The following is a 23,071-nucleotide window of genomic DNA, read 5'->3' on the forward strand; positions in this document are numbered from 1 at the left end:
GTGAGGCCGGGAGCAGCGTACCGGGCGGGGCGGGGCGGGGCGGGGCGGGGCGGGGCGGGCGGCGGCGGGGCCCGGTCTAGGCGGAGCGCGGCGCAGGGTGGCGCGGGAGTCACGGTGGCCGAGTGGTTAAGGCGTTGGACTCGAAATCCAATGGGGTTTCCCCGCACAGGTTCGAATCCTGTCCGTGACGCTGACCGCGTTTTTGCGGAGGCCACCGCAGACCGGGGCCGCGGTGGGAGGGGGGGGTGCGTCAGAAGGCGGGGGGGGCTTCCCAACCCCGGTACCCGCTCTTTTAACGGCGGGGACAGCGGGGCTCTGAAGGGGGGGGGGCTAGTCCTTTTGGGGGACCACACCTTGGGGGGGCTGGAGAGCCGGGTACAGGGGACAACCCCCAGCCCCCCCCGAGGGAGCCCCGTGGCAGGACCTGTCCCTCCCGGGGGGGGGGGGGGGTTCCCAGCCGAGGGGACCCACAGCGGCAGCACCCAGGAAAGGCGTTTATTGATCTCAGCAACACAAAGAGACAGGAGGGACCCCACGGCCCTCCCCCCCCGAGATGGGGAGGACTCCCCCAAATCCACCCATTTTTCACATGGGACTGAGCCCCTTTGCCAAACACCCCCGGGTCCCCCCTGGCAGGGGGTTTTGGGGAGCAGGCGCAGACCCCCCAAGGCACCGAGACACCGATAAAGCAACCAGAACGCTGTTTATTGATCACTTAAATCCCTGCCTCCCGCCAGGCCGGCCGGGCACCGGACCCAGCTGCGGCCGGATCCGAGCGGTACAGACACCGGAGGAGAAAGTACTGTAAAAAACAACAAAACAAATGCAAATAAATTAAGTTCCCAACAAGTAAACGTAACCAGGTTCTGAGGCACCTGTCCACGGTACTTCAAAAATAAAATAAGAAAGGGGGAGTGGGAATAAAAACAAGAAAAGGCCAAAAAAAGTACAAATTAAAAAAATACAGAACCACAATCACAAGTGTCTGGAAAACTAACAGCAGTAACAGCAGAGGAAGCGGAGCCAAACACCAGCAAACACAGGGCAGGACGGCGTCTCGGGTCAAGGTGGGAGGGCGGGAGACGCCTTGGGGGGCTGCGAGCTGGGGGACTGGGGGGCGAGCGTGGGGATCCAGCCTCTCCCAGGGAGGAGAGGGGCTGGGGCATGCACGGAGAGAGGGGCCCAAGGTCTGCAGGGTGCCGTGCCGGCGGGGGGAAAGGCTGGTCCCCAACACCGAGCCCCTCCCGTGCGGCGGAAGGCCCAAGCCCTCGGCGGGTGCCGGGGGCTCATCCCCGGCTGGTTTGGCTCCGGGCGGCTGCAGGGTCGAGCAGGACCCTGGGGGGTGAGCGCCCAGTTCAGGGACTCCCCCGGCCAAGCCCCTTCCCCAACCCGCAGGAGGAGGGGGGAGTGGACCCCGCTGCTGCCGCCGTACTGGAAGGTCGGAGGCAAGGCTTGGAAAGACGGCGGCAGAGAGACGCCAGAGAGCGAGGCAGAAAATCCACAGAGGGAGAGAAAGCCCAAGGAGGATTCGGCCACCGGATAAGCGAGAGCTGCCAGGGGCCACAGGGTCCGTTCACAGCAAGAGCCGAGCCAGGCCTCTAGGTTTGGGCTGGACCAGGAGCCGGGCTTTGGGAGAGGCACCAGCACCCGAAACGCAGGCTGGGTCTGAGGAGTCTGGCAGTACGTGTGGAGCAGTTGCTCCTTCTCTCCTCAAAAGACATAGAACGGGAGAAGCTGATCTGCAAGGGGCGAACGTGGAGGGGCTGCAGTGTGTGGTCACTGCTGGGCCAAGTGTTTGAGCAGTATTTACCAGAGGCATTGAATCATTTCAGCTAGGAAGCGAGAGGTTTGAGGGAACGGTGCCCTAAGAAAACCATGTCGGTGACTAGGGAACACCAGCAGTTTTGACCAGCTACCCCCAGTCTCCACCTCTACACCTTCCCCCTCCTCTCCCTCGTCATCACGAAGCGTTTCTCTTTGAAAGTCCTTAGATTTCCTCCACTCCGTGTGCAAATATCATCACCAGTCCCGGCTCTAGCACCATGTCCTCGCCCATGTGCTGGTTTTCGCAGGCCATCACCACCACGGCCTGCTTGCCAGGGATGCGCTTGGCCACATAGTTCTCATAGTACCGCCGGTTCATCTGGCGGGTCTCCAGCGTGGCCAGGCCCTGCGGCCAGTTCCGCTCGTGGGCGTTCTCGATCAGCTCGTTGATGATGGACGTGGGGCAGCCGCTCTCCACCAGCGAGCGCTTGATGACAGCCTGCAGCACCGCGTCCGGCGTGGAGATCATTCCACCCCACCGCGTCACCCGGGCCGGCTGCAGGGAGTTCACCCACCTGGTGACAGACACGGGGACAAAGTGGTCAGTGTTGTGGATTTTCTGTGGCTCCCACCAAAAGCAGGGAATTGCTCTGCCTCTGGTGTGCTCCACACTTGGGAACAAAGCTGGATGGGGAATGCCTCCATTTCCCCACATATCCCTCCCGTTTTCATCCCAAAATGGGACCCAGCTGCGGCATTCAGCTCTGCTACTCCCTCCCCAGAGGGAGGGGAAGAAAGGATGAGATGAGAAGCTGCTTCCTCTCGCCTTTCTCACAAGGAGGAAGGAATCTGGCAGCTTCCTGCTCATGGGCAGGATGCAGGTGGAAGAATAAAAATGCTCCGAACCCATTGTGCAAGCAGCTCACGTGCTGCTCCCCAGCACAAACACCCTGCAACTGCCCCCTTGCTTTTGTGAAGCATTTTCTTCTTGCCTCGGAAGGCACTTCACCCCCTCTCAAATCCATCAGCGAAGCTGGCAGACGCCCAGCTCCACCTGCACCCCAACGCAGGGCTCCCCAGCTCCTCCCCAATCAGCATGAGAACCAGCACTTACTCCAGGATTTCATTGTATTCAATGGTCTCCTCCAGGTTCTGTAGGTTGGGGTTGACACTGCGGATGGCACGCATGTAGGCCTTCAGCAACTGAATGTCCCGTTTCTGCAACAGGCAGGACAGAGCAGGGTTTGCAAAAAGGAATCAGCATTGCAGCTACCCACCATGAGACCAGACCCCAGCACAGCGGCAGGGGGAACACATCCCCGCCCGTCGGCTCAGCTACTGTCCCAGCAGCTGGACGACAGGTGCAGAACAGCAGCAGAGCCCCGGTTGCACTCAGCTCGGGCTGCTCTGCAGCCGCTTTCTTCGTCCGCAACGCTTTTCTGACGTTTGGTGTCCAAGCAGGCGAGACTGACCCTTCCCATGACAGACCCTGCTGCGAGACAGCCCCTTGCACACACGGACCTACCTGCTCGGCCAGCTGATGCTTGTGCTCTGCCGAGGTCTTCTCCAGCTCGGCGATTCTCGTCTGCTGCTGTTGCACCACAGATCTCAAATGCTTGATGCAGTTGTGGTTTGGCAGCTCATCTTTGGGCATTTCCAAGCTGTGGAGCGTTACAAAAAAAAGGTGGAGGCCCCATGTTAGGGAAAGTTACAGACCAGAGCACTTGGTGTAAGCACGTAAACAGTCTCCAGAACAAATCCAGTCTTGGAGGACTTGCCAAGAGGCTCGGGAAGCCCAGTGTCGTAACCTCCGATAGGTGTAGGAAGGCCCATTCCCTGCTGTGTCTCAGGGCCAGGCCAAACGGTCTGGGGGAGAGCTATGCGAACAAACCACCACCGGTCAGCAGGCGATGGGGATTTTCCTCCTCCAAAGTGATCAGGGCTCAGAATCAGGTCCCACACTAGGCAGCCCATGGGCCTGATCCAGTCTCTGACTTCATCCAAGGAGATCTGATAGTCTCCAAGCCAACAGTCAGTCACCACCTGGCTGGATGCTTACAACACGTGAGTGGGAAGGATATCGGCACCAAGAGCACACTTGCCAAGGCCAGACCAGCCACCCACCGCTCCCGGCTTTTGGTGATGCGTAGGAGGGAGCAGAGCTCATGCTGGAACTTGTGCCAGGGGGCTGGAATGGCTTTGGGTGGATTCACAAAGGCTCCGGTACCCCATTTCCAGCAGCCAACCGACACCTAAGCCCCAGCAATGAGCTGAAGAGCCAGGGACTTTGAACCAAGTTTAAGAAGAAAAGGGTTTGACTAAAAATCCTTCCCAACCCTTTCTGCAGCACCATGGCCTTCAAAGCCCTGCCACCCCCAGAGCTTTGCACCCATGGGGCAAAAGGGTGTCAGGCACCAAACCCCGGTTTCCTTCCCTGAGCCTGTGGCTCCTGCTCTGCCCACCCTCTGTGGCAGAGCCCCCCAAGGCCATCCTCACCCGCATCCCTGCTCGCAAGTCACCGGGCGCTTTGGATTGTGCTCGCAGTCATTGAGGTGAGACATCAGGTTGTCAAGTCGCACAACTGCCGTACAGCCGAAAACAGCGTTGTCGCAAGTGATCTGCAGCTTCGAGAGCATATTACGCATGATCCGCGGGACGGGACGGAGGTGGGCAACCGTCACGACGCTGCGGTCCACAGGGCACGTCTGCTGCTGGGAGAACCACTGGGTGATGCAGGCATTGCAGAAGGCGTGCTCGCAGTGAGGAGCCTGCGGAGGGGCAGAGAACAGCCACGTGTTATTCAGACCCGGTGGGAAAGCGTTTGCTGGCTCGTGTGTGGAGGACAACCTTGACCAGAGAAAGGCTCTCCGTCTTCAAGGGGTGCACAGCAGCTATGTGCTGCCTTGGGCGAGGAAAGCAAAGCGAAGAAGCACCTCCATTACACAAGCAGGCACAACGCCCACGCAAGGGAATGAGACACCAAAAGCCACACCTGTAAAGACCAGAGCCACACACGGTACCCTCCGCTACAACACAAGAGGCACTGCTGCAGAGCTGTCCTCCCTTTCCCTTGGAAAAGCAGGTGCCCACCTTCATCCACCCCAGTTTTAATTTGCATGCCCAGTCCCACCAAGGTACTCTCTTTGACCTCCCCCCCGACACATGGTGTCTTGCAAGCAGATCAGCTCCCTGGGACAGGACATGGACCCCTCAGAGCAGTGCTCCTACTCTGCTCCATCCCAGGTAATGCTGCCTCCTGAAAGGGCTGAGGGGGCAAGACAGATTGGGATGCTAAATTTAAACATTTTTCCAGGGCAGATTAGAACATTACTTCACTGTATTTACACAGCTGGGCTCTGCTCTTGCGTTCAAGCTGCAACTGAAAAGAGTATTAAGACTGGGGAGGGGGAGCGGGACAGATGCCAGCTCTTTGGACAACACTGAGCTTTCTTCCACAGAGCAGAAACCCGGAGTTACAGGAAGGTCAGACGCATTCAGGGCTAAATCTCACTTACAAGCTGTTCCCCCAGCACACAGTGCCTTGCAGGCTGCCTCATACCAGCCAACAAAGGCAGACAAGGATTACAGGATGTACAGTGGGTTAGGATTCACCCGTTCAAGCTACAGGACCGTCTGGGGAGTTTTAGTGCAGCCCCTGTGGTGACGCAGCTTGAGCCAACCGGCCCAGCACAGTGTCTCTGAGCCAGCAGGCAGCGAAGCCTGCGTCAGACAAGGCAGCACGTGCTGAGCTCTGGCACAGGTACAGCCCCTCCTCTCCCTCGCGTTTTCCTGAAGTCCCACTCTACGAGGCTTCGGCTTTCCACTGCCTGCCACAAAGCCAGCCTCTCTGCTCCCCTTGTGGTGTTTTATCCTCTTAAGCCAATGCCCACCCCACTGAAGTTTAGTGATCAGGGTACCCCAGCATCACCAAGTGCAGACTGGAGATGCGACAGATGAATCACACCAGTTTCACTGGCTATTGCACACAGAGGGTCACTCTGTGCCCATAACGCAGGGATGGGCCCTGGGGAATCTCCATCCTTGGAGATACTGAAATCTTAGGGCTGGATACAGCCCTGAGCCCTCTGAGGTATCACTGGAGATGGCCCTGCTTTGACCAGGCAGAGGGACTGCGCTGGAAGGGAGGAACAAGGAAAGAGTCCTCAGGAATTTGCTCCCTTCAAACCAAGGCTTGTCAGAGGGCACAGCTTGTGCCTAGCTACAAACTCAGCCTCATCACAACTCCAGTTACTGTGGTGCTGGCAGGAGCAGGAGGGCTGGCATCCAACAGACAGGCTGTTAAACACGCTTGAGAAAAGCCTGGGAACAAGCGAATTTGTGATATCACATTCTCAAAAGAAGATTTAAATAAACCTGCTTAAGAAAGCTGCAACTTTCCCTCTGTTTTATGCAATGGCCTGTGATCGTGTTCACATGTTGACAGACTTTTTAAAATCAAGGCTTGTTTGACATAACAGATTCACATAGCTGGAAGGTGCAAACCATGATTTTAACTACAATAGATTGCAGTTCCATGCACCCCCAGTCCACCTGCACAGGGTGGGCTACAGCACACAGCTCCAGCCTCTCTGGGATCCCCATTGGGCAGCTTACCAGCACAGCAAAAACCACAGCTTTTGTGAGGTGTTTCATTATTAAGTGATGAAACTGCAATAATTATGCACACGTTTCAGATTAGCTCAGTTTTATTTTAATCCGTTTTATTTCAAATGAAGCTGGATTTACACAGAGGGTACTGAGCTACCCAGCACATGGCCACAGCTCGGCCAGTGTAGGAATGCCTCTGGTGGCATGCAGACCCTGAAGGGAAGGGCCAGGGACCGGAGGGGACAAAGTCCCACGTAGCAGCCAGCTCCACTCAGCCAGCAGTGCTCCAGTCTGGTCAGCACTGGTGAGGGGGCTAGAAAAAGCCCCGACTAACCTCTCCCCAGGTAACAGGGCTTCGTAGGACACAGTGACAAATCCAGCCCTTCCAGCACCGAGAGGCACAGGAGGGCTGGAGACTACCCAGTGCTCTGGAGCAACGCTGCACTGGAAGAGCTTGTAATAACAGAGCTGACAGGAAAGCCCCGTCCAACAGCCCTTCCGCTTCACAGCAAGCGGAGGGAGGAGTGGAAGCAGCAGCTCCCCGTGCACACCCTCCTTCCCCAAGCAGCTGCACAAGCTGCAGAGTAAGCCAGAGGATCCACCAAACAACCCAGCTGTGCCAGGCCCGGGCAGAGCAGCGTGCTGGTACCAGGGCTGTGGTCTGTCCATCCTCCAAGCTACATTTGGCGGCAGGAGAGCCGAGCCAGGCTCCCAATGGCAAGTAAAACAGATCAACTCTGTAGCATGGAGGAAGCATGTGCGCAGGGAAGCAGAGAGGGTCAACCAAGCATGAAGCCATAAGCAAGGGACAGATTTTAGCATAGCTGCTGCCATCTCTGCCTTGGGACGCCATCACTGGTATGCAGCTGCATTGAGCTTTGGTAGAGTTAAGAAGGGAGTCAGGAATGAAAGAGTAAGAGAAACCTGACCCCACACAAGCTTATCCCTTCCTCCCGCCTCCTTGCTGACCCCAGGACATCCCCCAAACCCAGAACTTTAGTTCATTTCCACCAGAACTCACACAACCGCAGACTTTTATCCCTGGTGCTGCTTCCTTACCCGTGCTGTTAGCTTAAACCATTAGTAGGAAAGTTAAGAATCCATTGAGCTCACCTAATGCACACGCTGTGTGCGGCGCCCATCATCTGATCAAGGCATCTAGAAGTCTGGAGCTGCAATCGGAGGCTTTCAGTAGCCACAGTCAGTGCTCAGACAGAAACCTACCTGAACTGGCTCCTCCAGGACCCCGCTGCAGATGGGGCATATAAGGTCTTCATCAACATCCCCCTGAAAACGTGCTACATCATACCCCATTGCTCATCACCGATGCCAGAACCCTGTGGAGGGAAAAAGAAGAGCAGTTAGCAGCAGTTGAGCATCCTGTGGTGTCTGGACAGAGCAGGTCCCGGCCCTCACAGCATCCTGGTTCCCAAATTCCTGCTCTCTCCCCCCAGTGTGACCAGCTGCGGTAGCCCCGGGCATGGCTGGAGCTCACAGTCAAGTGCCATATGGAGGAGCGTGGAGTGGGAAGCGGTCTCAGCCCCGTTTGTGTGTGCTGAACTCCTCCGTTTTGACGTGCTGCTGGCATTGCTTCTCTCCCACACATTATTGCTAATTCTGCTGCAATTTTTCTTCTTGCTGGTTATTGGGTTTTGGTTTGGGTTTGTTTGGTTTTTTTTTTTTATTGGTTGTTTTGTTTTGTTTTTTCCCCAGAGTTCTATTTGGTTTGATGAGAGGACAGCACAGGGGCACCTCTAAAGAGCAAGCCCAGTCCCATGGGCTAAGCAGTGGGATGTGTGCCAGGGACCGTTCCTGGGTACAGCCAGACACCCACCAGCCTCGCCACATTGGCTGCGGAGGAACCAGCTCCTTCCCTGGGGACAGCAGGCCCGCTGGCTCCTGGCACCCCAGCTGCCTGCTGCAGGTATTGTCCTCTGCTGCCATCTCCAGTGGCTTTCGCACTCGGCCAAGCAGACACAGAGTCAATATGCCCAACACCATCTGCAGCAAAGCGTGACCTCAGCTGGGTGCTCCAGTGGCTGGACGAGGAGCCCCCCATGACTCGCCAAAGCTGTTGGGGCCTCTGCTTCCAGCACGGAGGGCATGCAGCCCTGAGAGCAGCCCCTCAGGCACCAAGTCCTCACCCCTCCCTGCTGAGGAAGGCATTCCCAGGTAACACCATTCACCAACTTTTTACACTATCTGCCAGAGGCCGACCTTGAGCTTTGCCCTGGCACACCGGCAGTTACTGGTTCCTCTGTGGCTTGTCCCTAAAGAGCCAGCTCCTCCTCTCCCATTCTCACCAACATCAAAGTCGGTGACAAACCGCCACAGCCGTACGCTGCACTTGACTCCAGATAAAGGAGTCCCTACCCCAAACACAAACAGGAGCCAGGAGGGACGGAAGCTGTATGAGGGCATGCAGATGCCACATGGGGCTCCGAAACCACCATCCACATGGTGAGGAGACCGTGGCATGGCAGCACTTCCAGCTGTGCAAACACCAGGAGCATCTACTTGCTCTGGAGGGCAGGCAGGAACTCACCCTGCTGCTGCTCTGCAGCCAGATGTGGCCACCCAGCTCCAGACAGCTCCAGCACCAGCTCCTGCACCTCGGCCGAGTTGCTTGCACAACACCACGTACCTCCCCAGCCAGCTCGTCACAGCTGAAAGAGCTTTGGCTCTAGACAGATATAGCAAGCAGAGCTGGTTGTGGAAACCACTGCGTCTGCTCAGCTAGAGCAGCGAGGGAGGAGAGAAGGTGATGGATGGACACAAAGGGAGGCTGTAGGTAATGCAATGGCTTCATGGTTGGCCCTTGGGACCCTCCCCAAGTCAAGGGGCAGCAGGGAGGGACTTAAATCAACTCACTGGACACTGTGAAAGTCAGACAATAAATCAGCTCCACACGTGGATGGATTCTTTGCTTCCACAGAGCAGGCACAGACAAAGGACTCCTCTGACAGAGGCTGGGGTGGGGAAAGTCCCTGTGTCAGCGTTTGCAATTCAGATAACACGATTAACGGCTGCAGGCTGGAAGGAGAACCGATCTCTGAGCAACTAGGATCGGTTGCTCTTAAACCTTCCCACGCCTTTGGACAGATACTGCTCTCCTCCACTGGGAAGGGACCCAAATTCCTTCCCATCCCTTCATGAGCCACTCGCACTGCAAGTCTCAGCACCTCCAACACATTTACATTGGGTTCAAACCAACTGGAAGGGCAAACATGGATGTGGAGAACCCAGCACAACAGCTCCTGGCTGCCAGCTGAGCCACAGCACCCATGCAGCCTGCTAGTCCCCAACTGAGGTGCTTCACTTTGCAGCTGGAACCACACTGACCTTCTCTGTTGCTCAGTGCTCAGGCACTGGTTCATGCCCTGGTGTCTTAACGTGCCTCTGAATGTGTGAGCAACTCCACGAGCAGCCTGCCCTCTCCTTCTGCTCAGGAGACACAGCACCTGCTCCTGCACAAGCACTCAGGTATTGAAGTAGAACTGCGCTGGGCACCGCTTCTTCAGAACCACACTCTCTAGCAACTCAGCTTTCTTTGTCTTTTGCTTCCACACTTCCAAATTCCAACGTCATCCTTCCAACAAACAGTGGGGCAAGACACTAAACATCTTCACATCCACTCAGGAAAGAGCCAAGCGGAGGGCAAAACATGAACACCGAAAGCCAGCCTTGCCATCTGCCAAACAGAAGCCACATCAAAACTTGCTCCAGAAAAATTTCAGCACCTGCACGAGTCTGAGCGCCTCTGAATTCTTCTCATTCCTTGACCCAGCTGTTCCCCCTTCTGCCAGAGATCATCTGTGGGGCTCTGCCAGCAAGGAGCACCCTGCTGCTATCACGAAGCAGAAACAGGAGAGCTGAAAGTGTCTGCAAAGGCTCGAGTGAGATGAAGCTGGCAACCCAATCTCCCTCCTGCTAGATCCAGAGGTGAATTATTGACCTGGCCCTGCAGGATACTGGATACACTCGTTCTTCCCTGGGCTCAGCAACCTGCAGGATGGCCCCAAAGAAGGTATCACACAGCCAATACGAGCAAGCCCTACTTGTGCAGTGCTACTCAGCAAGAGCAATGATTTGCAGGCTGCGGGGATCCATCATGTGCTGAACCGAAGCACAAAGAAAATACCTTTCCTGGAAGGGCTTCCAGAGGCAGTCAGACACCAGGGTGAAGTCAAGCCAAACCATCTGCAACACGGGCAAGACACAATACAGGGGAGTGAAGGCTGAGCAGGAACCCAGACAAACCCAGTTACAGGAAATTGCTTCTCCAGTAAACAGCAACTGCCACCTATGATTATACTTGATTTAAGCGAATGAGCTTCCCAATCCTGCCCTCTCCAAATACGCACAGCTCCTTGACCCCAGCACCATCAGCCTCCCTAGGGCTGGGCAAGGAGAGGGGATAGCTCGCACAGATCAGAGGCCAGTCACAGAACTGGGCTTTAGCCCAAATTACAGAGAAAAGCTGGGATAAGTCACTTTTTCCCTACTACCCCTGTCATCACGCTCCTGCCTTGTCTTTGTAGATTGTCATCTTCTTGGCCTGGGGACTTCAAGTGCATGCACACTGCTCAACACAGAAGAGATCTACATAGCAACAAGGGCTTGATGGTATCAGAGAGGATCAGTAATTAACAAGTCAAAAGCACTTTGACTTCCTACCCTTACCTAAAGCCTCCTCAGCATCCACCAGCAGAGACAAAGGTTCCTAATAAGCCCTTGGGGAAGTAGAGGACAGGAAAGAGGAAGGCAACAACTCACTCCCCAGCTGGTTAGAGCAGTGCTGCACCAAGGACAGCCCCAAGCCTGTCTCATCGCCATGGCAGGGATTCCCCAGCTCCCCAACTGCATCTCATCTCAAGCCCCGACTTGTGCAGCTCTTCCATCCTCCCCACAAACCCGCCATTTAAATAGGCAAACATGACATCTAAAAGTTAAGGCAGACCATCACTGTCAACTCCCCCTACTCTGGTCACAGGACATTCATTCCCACATACCCAACGCATTGCAGTTTTGCTCCAAATCTTGGGCAGACAGGGGCTTCACTCAGTTGTCTGGCATGAGCTTACCTCCGTCCTTCAAATGGTGGTACAGGATCACAGCGAGCAAGGCTGGGGCTCCTCTGACCCAAAGCTTATCTGCCCATCTTTCATGTTAGCAGCAAGCATATAGATAAGATTTCCGTGGTAATATTGTGCTGTCTTCCAGCACGATAACTAACTGTTCCTGCCCCCAGAGGAAAATTGCTGAAAAATTTTTTTCTGTTGACAAAAGGAAAATTAATAGCTTAAAAAAAGCTCCCCCTCCTCCTTGGAAAAAAAAGAAAAAAGAAAAAGTCAGCATGGGAGCCCGAGGATTTGTTCCACAGCCCCCAGAGCACATGTTCACATGTTCCCTCCTTTTTGCCACAATATGTTCGAGCCGCTGGATCCCAGACACTCCGGCTGAGCCAAGCTTTCTGCCTGGTTGACTGCTCCAGGCACAGTCTGTGGAGCAAGCCAGCATCTACCGGCTCCGAAGGAGCTCTCCATTCCACCGGCACAAGGAGGCTGAGTCATCTGGGGCTCGCAGGGTTGTACTTCCATGCTCCTGCTCACCCACACAGCCAGCTCTCCTTGGTCAACAGCTGTTTCAGGCTACAAGCACACCTGGGCATGGGCAAGGATCCAGAGCAACCTGGAAAGGGCCTGGCCCTAGACAGCTTTGCTGGGAAAGCAGCATCTTCCACGAGATCTTACAGCACGCTCTTGGCTGCAGGTCCCAGGACAGGAGCAGACACCTCCACCTGTACCATGCGAACAGCGTGCCAGGCTGTCGGGAGACACTGACTCACTCCCAGGAGCTGATGAGTACGAGTGTGAGCAACACGAGCAAGGACCAGCATAGAGGCAGACAACAGCACTGGAAGGGAAGCAAGTTTCACCCAGGTAAACGAGGCACTGGCTACAAAACTCCCCAGGCCCCCAGCCACCCCGAGCCTGACAAGGTGAAGGTTTGAAAGAGGTACCAACCCACCTCGACCCGCACAGCTATGCCAGGCAGAACAGGCGACGGGGATGACTCTGCACTCACAGCTAGAGCTCACTGAGATAAACCAACCCAATCCAAGGCAGACAATAAATGACAACAGTGAGAACAACATGATCACAGGAGCAGAGCCAGCACCTACCTACTAAACACATGGCAAAAAATACGCCTGGAAAAATCAGAGCACAATGGTCAGTAAAGCCAAGGACTGGATGAAGAGCAGCGACCACCCCAGGGCCTTGTGTTCAAACACAAAGGTGTCCAGCTTCTCCCCAGGGACACCAGCTGCTGGCAGCATCTGCCAGCTCTGCTGCCTGCCCTCCTTTAGCAGATCCACACAGCCAGCCCCTCTTCTGAGCCAGTATCTGGTGCCAGTTCACTAGGGAAGCCCATCCCTTCTGTGGAAATACAGAAGACCAGACAGAATCCCTTAAAAAAATTAAAAACAAACAAAACAAATCAAACTTAATTAGCCTGTGTTGGAAGTCTCCAGCATTCAGGCTTTGCCTGGTTCTCAGGGAAAAAAAGACACTATTTTCTCATTATTTCCAATAAAAGTGTTGCCAACAGATACCAGAGCCGCTTTGCAGCTGGGATAGCTCGGAAGAAACCTGTTCTGTGAGCAATGGTGTTTTTAATAATCTTTCCTAATTTCATCAGCTTTGTGAGCCAAAAGAAATAGAATTAAAACCAGAAAGCAAGGGGGAGGGGAGGAAAGGGAGAGAAAACAACATATGGATGCAAGAGGGGCTGTTCTGTAGCAGTTAAAGCCCAGCATGGGAGCCAGGACACCAGCGATCTTCTCACTGGTTTGCACTGTGTGTGTTCTGGGGCACCACACTTTGTTGTCTCTATTTCCCTGCTGTGAGTAAATACGTAACATCTCCGGGGGGCTGCACAGTTTCTGAAGCAGTCTTGCTGCTGCTGGAAAGTTTCCAGGTGAAAAAAAAAAAAAAAAGTGATCCAGAAGCCTAAAGAAGTCAAAGTTTTGCAGCAACTGGCTCCCAGCCCCCAGGATCTGCATCCATTTAAGATGGCCTCTGCTCCCAGGAGGCCAGGTCACACCAAGGAAAGAGGCTGCCAGCACTGCCAGTGGGACAGCACAAGACCAGGGACAGAGCTACACAGCAGAAGCTGCCCCGTCCATACCTGGGAGGGAGCGCAGGGGCTCTGCAGGGGGGCTGACGTTTGGCTGAAGCACTTTGCTGGGCTCCATCACCCAGACCAGGTGAGGAGGCTGCTCGGATAGGATCAGGGCTGGCGCCAGGACGCAGGCAAAAGGGCTCTGCTCAGCCAGATCTCTGGTCTGACAAGCAGATTGAAGACGGAAGAGTCATCAGTGTTGAAGCTGTGCCCATGTCCGTGCCTTTCAGCTTTAAAGCAGCTCCTAACTGACCTGACACAATGGAAGTTTCACAGGAAACCCTCATGTCAGCAACCAGAGCTGGCTCCGGTGACAGCAGCCTGTTGCCGTACAACAGGAGAGGATTCACCAGCCCAACGACAGTCAGTGTGCAGAGCTGCGACAGTCTGTTGATGTCCTGCAAGCGACCCAGTTAGTGCAGCCCAGCTGGCCAGGGGCAGCTTGCCAAGCCTGGGTGATTACTCGCCTGCCCTCCTGCCAGCACCGCTCACTGTGGCTCACGACATCCTCTGGCATCTGAAGTCTGTGCATTTTAGAGCACAGCACGATCAGCAGCTGTGACAAACTTGCTGGGCCCCTGCAAGCCACATACTCAAGATGAGTGCCCAGTGCATGGCCACCCTGCTCCAGGTTAGAGCCACTCAGCAGTCGTGGGGCCCAGTGCTATAAACAGACCCCAGTGTCACACAAGAAAGGAAGACCAGTCTGAAATTGAAGATTAAGAAGAACAATATTGAATCTGAACATGCAGCATAATCTAAAGCTGGCTGAAAGTCCCTCTGCCTGACCTAGATGTCCAGCGACCCAGTTTCTAAACCACACAGTACAGCAGGACAGAAACAAGCCCAGTGCATGTTGTACATTCCTGGCCAAAGCGACTTCCCTGCACTGCCGGGCCTGGCAGGGAACCGAAGCAGGCACTTGCTGACACACAGGCTGAGCACAAATCCAAACTTTGCCCTAATCTGGAACTATGAGCTCTCTGCTCAGATACAGGCCCCATTAGGATTTAATGGCAAGGAAGAGCTGGCACAGCGTACATCCCATAGTTTCTTTGGAAATGAAACACCAGCAGTGCAAGTCTGGCTGCCACATCCCCCATGGCTCCTCCAGCTGGGGTTGTGCACCCAGCAAGGCACACCGATGGGAGTTACAGAGCTGTGCATTACAGAAATGCAAAGGCAGCGAGAAAAAACAAACTCTCAGTTTTGAGATACAGGCTGGGGGCCAGCCACCTTCTCTACTGCACTCTCCTCGCTGCACAGGGCTTCAGCAGCTCTGTCGAGCCCCACAGACTTGGCCAGACCATTCCAGGTGACTCCGTTTATAGCCTTGACTCTTGTCAGACTTTCCTGGTCTTTCTGATCATTACCTTGACTTTTCTGGTACAAAATCACACCCCGCGCTCACCGGTGTTACATGCTGCTCAACAGAGCAGATCTGATTTCAAATGCCAGCACCAAAACCAATCCGGGTTCAGAGTCCAGCCAGCACGGGCAATCCCTGGGCTCAGCCACACACAGAGTCTCATGCTCAGAGCTACCCGTGAGGTCTGGAGAGGCAACTCAGCGGCCGCAGGATCAGATTCGTGGCATTGCTCTGCCTGTTCTTTTGCTTCTTCCCAATTTGATGGCATCTGGCTTGCCTGACTGTGTGCCATGAGCCTGCATGGTTTAGTGGCTTTCCCAGGAATTTCTGCACGCATTTAAAACATCCATGGGCCATGAACTTAAAAACCACTGGCACAGACAAGAGTGCTGGTCTGCAGGCCAGGCCAGTCGCTTCACCTGCCTGACTTCACCTTCTCCATCAAGAGTAACTGGTGAAGAGCAGCAGATAAAACAAACCAGTTCTGCGTGCATGCCCACCACCAGTAACCACCAGCTGCTTGGCATGTGCATAATTAACCACCCCACTAATGACACCACAGAGCAGGAGCACTCCCTCCCCACCAAAAAAATTGATCAGACACTCAAACAGCCTCAGCTGAAACGTGACTCGTTTGCTCCTCTCCAGCATTAATACACAGGGCCTCTAATTGCTATTGCACATACCCAGGAAGCAGACAGCAATTTAAAGTAATTTACGCTCCACTCACAGGAAAAGCCAGCGAAGCAATCCTAACAGCAACTCCAGTTTCAGGGAAGAGCCCGGCAAGCCTTCTTGCTCTGCGATATAGCAGCATTCAAGCAGCACTGCTCCGCAGCACAACTCTGCACAGACTGGTACCGTAGCAGAGCCGCACTCCAGGCTCAAAGGGAACACCAAGGAGTTGTGTTTGATTTACCCGACACCAACTAGTATCTTGATTCTTGCTTACTAATCCTTTAAAGGGTTACCACCCACTTCAACATAATTGTTGAGCTAATGTGCTTGTTTTGGAACAATGGTGCCATGAGTTAATTCACTCCTTCTCCAAACCGTGTTTCCTTCAGCAGGAACAAAACCCGATGGATTCAGCATGCTCCCTGCAGTCCCTCCCACACCTGAAATAATCAATATCCCCCAGGCCTAAAACTTTTTTTGGGTGGAGATGTTTCTTCAAAGTGTTTTAACCAGTTAGCAGAGACTTCAGGAATGACTGACTGTAATCCACAAAGTTTTAGTACATACTATTTTGATTCAAGAGGCCACAGGCAAAACAAAAATATTACTCATTATTTGCTAATTAAATGCCAAAAGCATTGAGAGTACAAATCTAACAGCTCTTCCCATAAAGATTTTTCCTCCAGTGTTGATCTTCTGTTTGACATTAGCACACATCCAGAAAGCAAAACTTTCCAAAGGAAAAAAAAAAAAAAAACAAACCAAATTTTTTCTAAAAAGCCTTTCACAAGTCAAAGGAAGCTTTTCCCCAAGTACATACAGGCAAACAAGATCAAAAGGAAAGCGGGGTTAAACAATCATTCTCGGTTGTATAATAGGAAGAAAACACATCAATTGTGAGGCCCTGCCCACATTCAAGATCCCGTTTTGGTAGGACAAACAACATGTTGAAGAGCTCCTATTAACCCCTGCAGAATCAGGCTAGAGGGCTTTGCCACCCAGCAAGGCCATTCCTTATTCTGGGAAGCTCTTCAGGATCACTAAAGCCCAGCTGATAGTCCCAGGAACACCTACAGGCATTGTGCCCAACGCTGGCAGCACCTCAGAATCCCACGACATGAAACAACACTACCAGCACCAAAAAAAGCACAGCCAGCCTGCAGTGTCTCCGAGCTGGGACCCAACAAACTCATCCTGTTTTCCATACTTTCAGTGCATTGAAAGGATTTAAGTGAAAGAGGCTGGAGGCAGAATAGCTCACCATGGAAATCAGCCACCTCAAGAAGGAAAGCAAAAAAAATTGGGGGGGAAGTTCCTCTAGGCAGCGGCTGAAAGCTGAGTGGCTCTCAGCACAGCAAGCTCACATCGCACTGTGCAGTTTCACCTCTGCACCTACACAAGCAAAGGAGGTGACAGGGAGGTGGACGACCCAGTGTGCAGCCACAGGGCAAGGGCATTATCCCCTCAGACTGGGCAAGGCTCATCTGAAAAAGCAAGCCAAACAGCCCAGGTAAAATGCCGCGGTGCCCCATCCCTCCTGCCTCCAGCACAGCCTGCTCCCTGGTGCACGCTCGGCACAAGACAGCTTTTACCCATCCCATCCCCAATTCCACGGCCAGAGAACTGAAACAGCAGCTCTCTTCCAAAGCTGTGGGATGAGCAGAAGCAACGTCCACAGACTAGATCAAACCCCTGCTCCGCTCCAGCCACCCTTACCTTCAGCCTGCGAGGAACATGACAAGATCTCTCTTGGTGCTGCATCAAGTCCTACAGCCCTATGAAATGCATAATCAAGAATCGCAGCTGACTGCAAGCCTCTGCTTCGCAACTGAAAGCAGCTCAGGGAACACAGTTTGGTGCTGCAGGTTGCTAAGCCATGGCAACGACTTCTGGCGGGGGGGGGGGGGGGGGGTGTGTGTAAAAAATCACATTGTTTCAGGAACATCAAGGTCCTGCTCTTTATTAAGACATTCTGACAGGGTGGCCTGACCTGGAGCTGCTGAGCTGCCCACCCAATTCCTGCCACTTCCTTTCTGTACTTTCTTCAGATCAAGCCCTTCCAAACCTCAGGAATTCAATCTACAGTGCTGTGAAGGGGCTTTGACACCTCAGACAGGACTGCCAAAGGGGCAGAAATAATACACCAAGCCCCACAGCTATGTAATAACACAGGGACAACCAGCAGAACACTCAAAGGTCAGCACCACTTTCGTGTCGCGGAAGGAAACCTCGTGGCAGATTCCCTCAAGACAGTATTATATTCCTCCAAAAATATTTCAACAGGAGGGGGGTGCACTCCTTCACAGGGCTACACCCACGCTTTGTCTCCTGCCGAGCACTCACCTGCCTTGCAGAGGCTGCAGTACCCCAGCTGCAGCCCCAGGGTGAGACCCTGCCCGTGACCCCCCCCGGGCACAGAAGGGCTGTCACCAATCATCCTCAGGAATGGGGGATACACTCGGTCTGGGTATCACAGACAGAACCGCAGCCTCCCAAGCCTCAGGTTCCTATGCCCCGGGTTTATCAGAGGGGAACTGTTCAAGATCCAGGCAGAAACACACATTTCTGGTTTTGTTCTTTCTGCTTGAGCTTAGAATATTCTTCCCACTTGCTGCATTTCAACACTGCAAAGTCTCTTTATTTTGCTTGAGCTCTCTGCAACAGCTCCTGCCTACCAGGAACCCAAGGCAGGAACTAAACAAGGTCTTGTGACTTGGGGTACAAGCTCCCATTAAAAACTACTCGAGCCACCAGCTGCCCGGGCACTGGCTGCCCTCCCCAGCTGTCGCCTGAGCTCTGACACATCTCACAAACCCCAGAGATCACGGAGGAATGCGGCGCAGCATGCTACCGCAGCCTCCAGCATGTCTACAGGCAGATGCAGCAAGACCAGAGGAAGACGTTGCCACCGACAGCCCAGAGGCAGGAACCTGGCCCCAGCCTACTTTTGGGGGGCTGCACGTTCCTCATCCACGACAGCAGAGACACCGGCAGGCTCCGACAGGGACGGGGCCTCTCGCACGTGCTGGGCCCTGCAGCCACAAGAAGTGGTTTGTCTGGAGAGCGTTCATGGCTACAGAGAAGGATGCAAGGGTCTGCAAGGCGGGTGTCCCTTCGTTAGATAAGCGGAACAAACCACTTGTTAACAGCTGGGGCCATGCTGGAATTACACAGCACAGCTTTACCCAGATCTGCCAAGCCTTTTATTTTCTGGTTTGTTTCTTACAGCATCAAGACAACAAAAAAATAAACAGCCTAAATCTGAAGTTAAACTAGTTTATGTTTGGGTTTTTTTTCCACCCCCCAGAAACAGCAGATGTAAGTCACAGCCAGCAAAATGTCTGAATACACACACTCAGTTATAAAAAGCATCCCATATCGCTGCTCCATCAGTAGCCTGTCCCCTCCCAACTCTAACTGCTCTGCCAGAAGTGGAAGCGATGCCTTGTCCCAAAGGAAACCATGCTGGGCAGTTCCTTTAAACAAGGGCATATGTACTGCTCCGGTACCTGCCACAGAAAGGCAGACCCAGGATGCACGAGGACGCCCGTGAACCACTGCCTCCACCAGCAGCACCCCAAGAGGTCCCAGCTCCTCAAACAGGAGGAGAGGATTCCCAAGAGCCCAGGGCAGAACCTGAGGCCCTCGCTGAGACAGTTCAGCAGCCTGGCCTGCGCAGGTCAGCCAAGCCTCCACGCTCCCAGTCAGACCCACCTTCGACTATCGGCACTACCGTTGCACCGAGCGAGCCCAGACCAGCTGCCACATGGACATCATAACACAAGAAGACCAAAGGGGTTTCTGCCTTCAATCGAAAGCATTTGGATGTGAGGGATCTCTTTAGACTCGGTGAATAATCCCATCCTCAGAGCAGAGCAGCACAGATCCTATTCAGCAAGAAGTGTTTCCTGTTTTCTGCCACGAGGAGCCCACACAAGCTGCAAAGCCCCAGCAGTTGGCCAGTCACCAAGCTGACTGATGAGCGAGAAAACACAGGCAGAGACCGCTTGAGCAGCGCAACTCACAGCTCGCTTTTACCTTTAGGTTTGTTTGAAGTTCGCTTTGCATTGCCTCCAGCTGTCTCTGCAGCCTTTTAGGATGCCTTTCCAGAACTCCAGATTCATCAGTGGGTTTTGTTAACAAAGGCTTTCCCTGCAAGTCACAGGGAACCTCACTCTTTCAGGAGTGCTCTGGGAATTTCAGTGTCTGCCCTTCTGCTTCTAGAGCACCAAGTGAAATAAGAGATACAGAAATCAGGCAGGGGCAGTTTCTAAGCCAGTTTGGCAGGACTTATTTTAAACCTCTGAAATTTAAGGAAGATCTTGCCATTTCCCTGTAGACATTAATTTACAACAAAGGTTCGTTAACAGCTTTAGAGCAAGAGCTGCGTCCTTCACTGTGAACCTGCACAGATCCATGAATAGCAGGCTGTGATCTCTGAACAGTGTTCTAGGTAAATCTGCCAGGGTAGAGATCAGGCAGCTACAAGCTGCGAGAACAGCCATACATGTTGCACTGTCAGCTGCAACAGGGGGACCGTCAAGACATAGAAGTCTTTCTTGTTAACAGAGCAAAACCAAAGGTTTCAGATAAATATGACTTCAAAGTTATCGGCAGCATCCAACCAAAAGCCCTGAAAGTATATATAAAGCAACACTCTGTAAAACTGCTGATCTAACTCTAATCATTCACGTGTCGGAGGCTCCACGTGTGTGGAGGAAGGACTTAAAACTCATCCCCTGTGCACAGATGGAGAAAGTTTTGTGAGGTACTTGATTTACCTTCCGTGGCAGAATTCCTCCCTAAGTGGCAAAGAGGCAGGGCTGGGCTGGTTTTACTCTTTTCAGGGAGATGTTCCCAATGGCCCATCTTTTCCCCTTCCTCTTCTATGGTTTAAAATGTCGTTCTTCGAGGCCCAAGAGCTGCTGCCATGTAGGAGTCATAAGGTCAGACAGGACAGATCTAATCACAGCGGGGGTGGGGGAGGAAGGGAAGGAAAAATGAGCATGGCAAAAAAAAGAGGTGGAAGGCTGTGCCCAGCCCTTCACCCCCTCTCAGGGCCCCGATGAAGACACCTCTCTTCCTCCACACACAAACCCAGGCTTTCAGCCACACAGAAGAGAAACCTGCATTTCCTGAAGAGCCTTTACAACTCTCCTAAGAAGCCGAATAACCTGTGCAGAAACCATTGAGCGCCTGCAACACAAGCCCCATACGCCTCCAACACAGATACATGTTCCCCTGGGGACAAGGGTCTGAAGTCAGTCACGAGAACAGAGAACCACCACCACATCTCAGACCACTCCTTACCTTGTTTTCCAACCCCATAAAAAATTACTCTGCCTTGCCTTTTTTTAAATTTAAATGGGAAGAATAAGGGTCCCTCTGGAGGCCCCAGCCAGTCTTAGAAAGCCCTCACGCATCCCAGGCTTCCCCAACAGGCTGAACACGACCAAGCCGGTGATCTAAACATTGGTTGCCTCCCTGCGGCACTTCGCTTTGGAAATTCCAGCCCTTGGCCAGGACTCTGCTCGCCTCAAACCCCCACCTCGCTTGGCCGGGATCGAAGCTGGGACGAGAGGCTCTTCCAGCAGGATCGCTGCACAGCAGGCACGCACCGCGCGCAGGGAAAGAAATATTTGCCCAGTAGGTAAAGTCTCAGCTTTTAAGTTATGCAATCCTGCTAAAAATAGTTTCCCCAAATGCCACCTTAAGATCTTCTGACAGAAATCCAAGTTTTTCTTGCAACTCCTCTGCTCGCTCTAGCGTTGCAAAAATTGACAGCAGGGAAGCCTGAATTGGAAAAACTGCTTTGGTTTTATCTGCTGGTCTCGGCAACAAGGATAAAACCAGCTCAGAAACACCCCTGGACGTTACCACTGTGCTGAACCGGCCATGATGAACACCCAGCCCCCGAAGCTCCCACAGGCAGCTTTACTGTTATTATAACAAAAAGGTTTATCAGATGCTGTTGCATTTTTGGACATTTTTACATTTATCACTTAAAACTGTATTAAAAAAAGACTAAGGCCCTTCCTGCTTCCTGTAAGACGAGACGCCACCGAGCTCAGGTGCTTACAGCTGAGACGAGCAGCAGAACACGGCCTGCTTTGTGAAACCTCGTAGTGAATAAAGCCTTATCCCATTTAATTACCAACTTCCCTCTGCTCCCTATCCTCCCCAAACACACAGATAGGCTGCGTGATGTGTTCTGAAGGTCAAGCCTCCAAGAACGGGGAAGCTGCGCGTGTTCCCCACATTCCTTTGTCGTGAGCGACGGGTGCTCTCCTTCCACGGCTGCTTCGTGCAGGGGATTCCCCACTCCTTGCCCAGGAGCATCCCGGCCCCGCTGGGGATCAGGATGCCTGAATCCTCACCGCACTACAGCAGCACCCAGAGGCTGCAAATAATTTGTCAGCGGAGCAACTTTCAACCCAATTAAAGTCTTTCCTGCAAAAGCGACCAGAAGAGGAACTGCCGCTGAAGTCCAGGAGTATTTATGACACTGCATCATCAGGTGGAACCAGCACCGTCGCAGGCCACGGTGGTTGGGGTTTATTTTTTTTCCTCCACCTTTTCGGCCACCATTTAGCAACATGCCAGCCAAGCCCTGCAAGCGCGTCCGAGCCCACTCGGGCTCCAGCAGCTGGGGACACACACACAGGGAGGGCAGGACAGGACAGACGTACAGGAGGGCAGGACACGCCACCAGAGACCGAAGCCAGGAGATTCTCCCCTAGACCAAGGCTCAGCCAGGCTGGGACAGACGGGCTCCGGCAGCACAAAGACCCCGCCGCACCGTGGGCCATACCCCCCTCTCGGGGCTCCTTCCTCCCCATCGCTTCCCCCCCCCCACGGTCTCGGTGGGGTTTCACGCCCCCCCCCGCCAGCTCCCCCCCCCCCCACCCCCCCGCCGGGCCCGATCTCCACCGCACGAGCACCGGGCTCCTGCCAGCCCGGACCCGGCATCCACGACCCCCCCGCGACCCAGCCCAGGGCCGCAGCGGCCCTCAAGACCCTTCCCCGAGACCCGGGTAACCCCCCCCGGCCCCCCGCCACCTCCCCGCTCCCACCCCACCGCTCTCGGTGCTGCCGGGGCCGCATCGCCTCCCCCCCCCCCCAGGGCACCCCCCGGCCCCACCGGGCTGCCCCCCCCCCCGCCACCCCGCAGAGCCCGATTCCTTCCCCGGGGGGGTCCCCAGCCCCCCCCGGTCCCGCAGCCGCCCCACGGCCCCCCTCACCCCCGCAGCCCCCCAGTCCGGCCCCGGTCTCACGTACCGCCTGCCGCCCGGGCCCGGGCCGGCTCCGGGACGCCGCGGGGCTCAGGGGCGGCCGCGGCCTCCACCGCCTCCCCCCACCCGGCCCCGCCGCGCTGCTACGCAACCCCCGCCCCGCCGGAAGTTCCCGCCCCGCCACAGGCAGGAAGCGGCGCTCTAGCCGGCAAGAGACACCAAGGATCCGGAACTC

The 23,071-nt window shown here is 54.4% G+C and overlaps 1 protein-coding gene and 1 non-coding gene across 7 annotated transcripts; one reads left to right on the forward strand and one right to left on the reverse strand.

Moving 5' to 3' along the window:
* Nucleotides 1-108: 108 nt before the first annotated feature.
* TRNAS-CGA lies at nt 109-190 on the forward strand. Its single transcript has one exon. It is a non-coding gene; the product is annotated as a tRNA-Ser (tRNA).
* A 494-nt stretch (nt 191-684) lies between these two features.
* On the reverse strand, nt 685-23,010 carry RNF41 (ring finger protein 41). Of its 6 annotated transcripts, XM_030036793.2 has the most exons (8): nt 22,883-22,984; nt 20,386-20,566; nt 19,643-19,824; nt 7,597-7,709; nt 4,261-4,532; nt 3,290-3,425; nt 2,879-2,982; nt 685-2,339 (listed from the first exon to the last, which is right to left on the reverse strand). In XM_030036793.2, exons 4-8 carry the CDS (start codon nt 7,684-7,686, stop codon nt 1,988-1,990), a joined length of 954 nt encoding a protein of 317 aa, XP_029892653.1. In that variant the 5' UTR covers nt 7,687-7,709; nt 19,643-19,824; nt 20,386-20,566; nt 22,883-22,984; the 3' UTR covers nt 685-1,987. The 6 variants fall into 6 exon arrangements, with proteins under 6 accessions (XP_029892653.1, XP_029892655.1, XP_029892652.1 ...); XM_030036795.2 differs by lacking the exon at nt 19,643-19,824; XM_030036792.1 differs by lacking the exons at nt 19,643-19,824; nt 20,386-20,566 and having other exon boundaries at nt 22,883-23,010.
* Between the last annotated feature and the right edge of the window lie 61 nt (nt 23,011-23,071).

The sequence above is a fragment of the Aquila chrysaetos genome, chromosome 15 (assembly GCF_900496995.4).
Source record: "Aquila chrysaetos chrysaetos chromosome 15, bAquChr1.4, whole genome shotgun sequence".
Taxonomy (NCBI): domain Eukaryota; kingdom Metazoa; phylum Chordata; class Aves; order Accipitriformes; family Accipitridae; genus Aquila; species Aquila chrysaetos.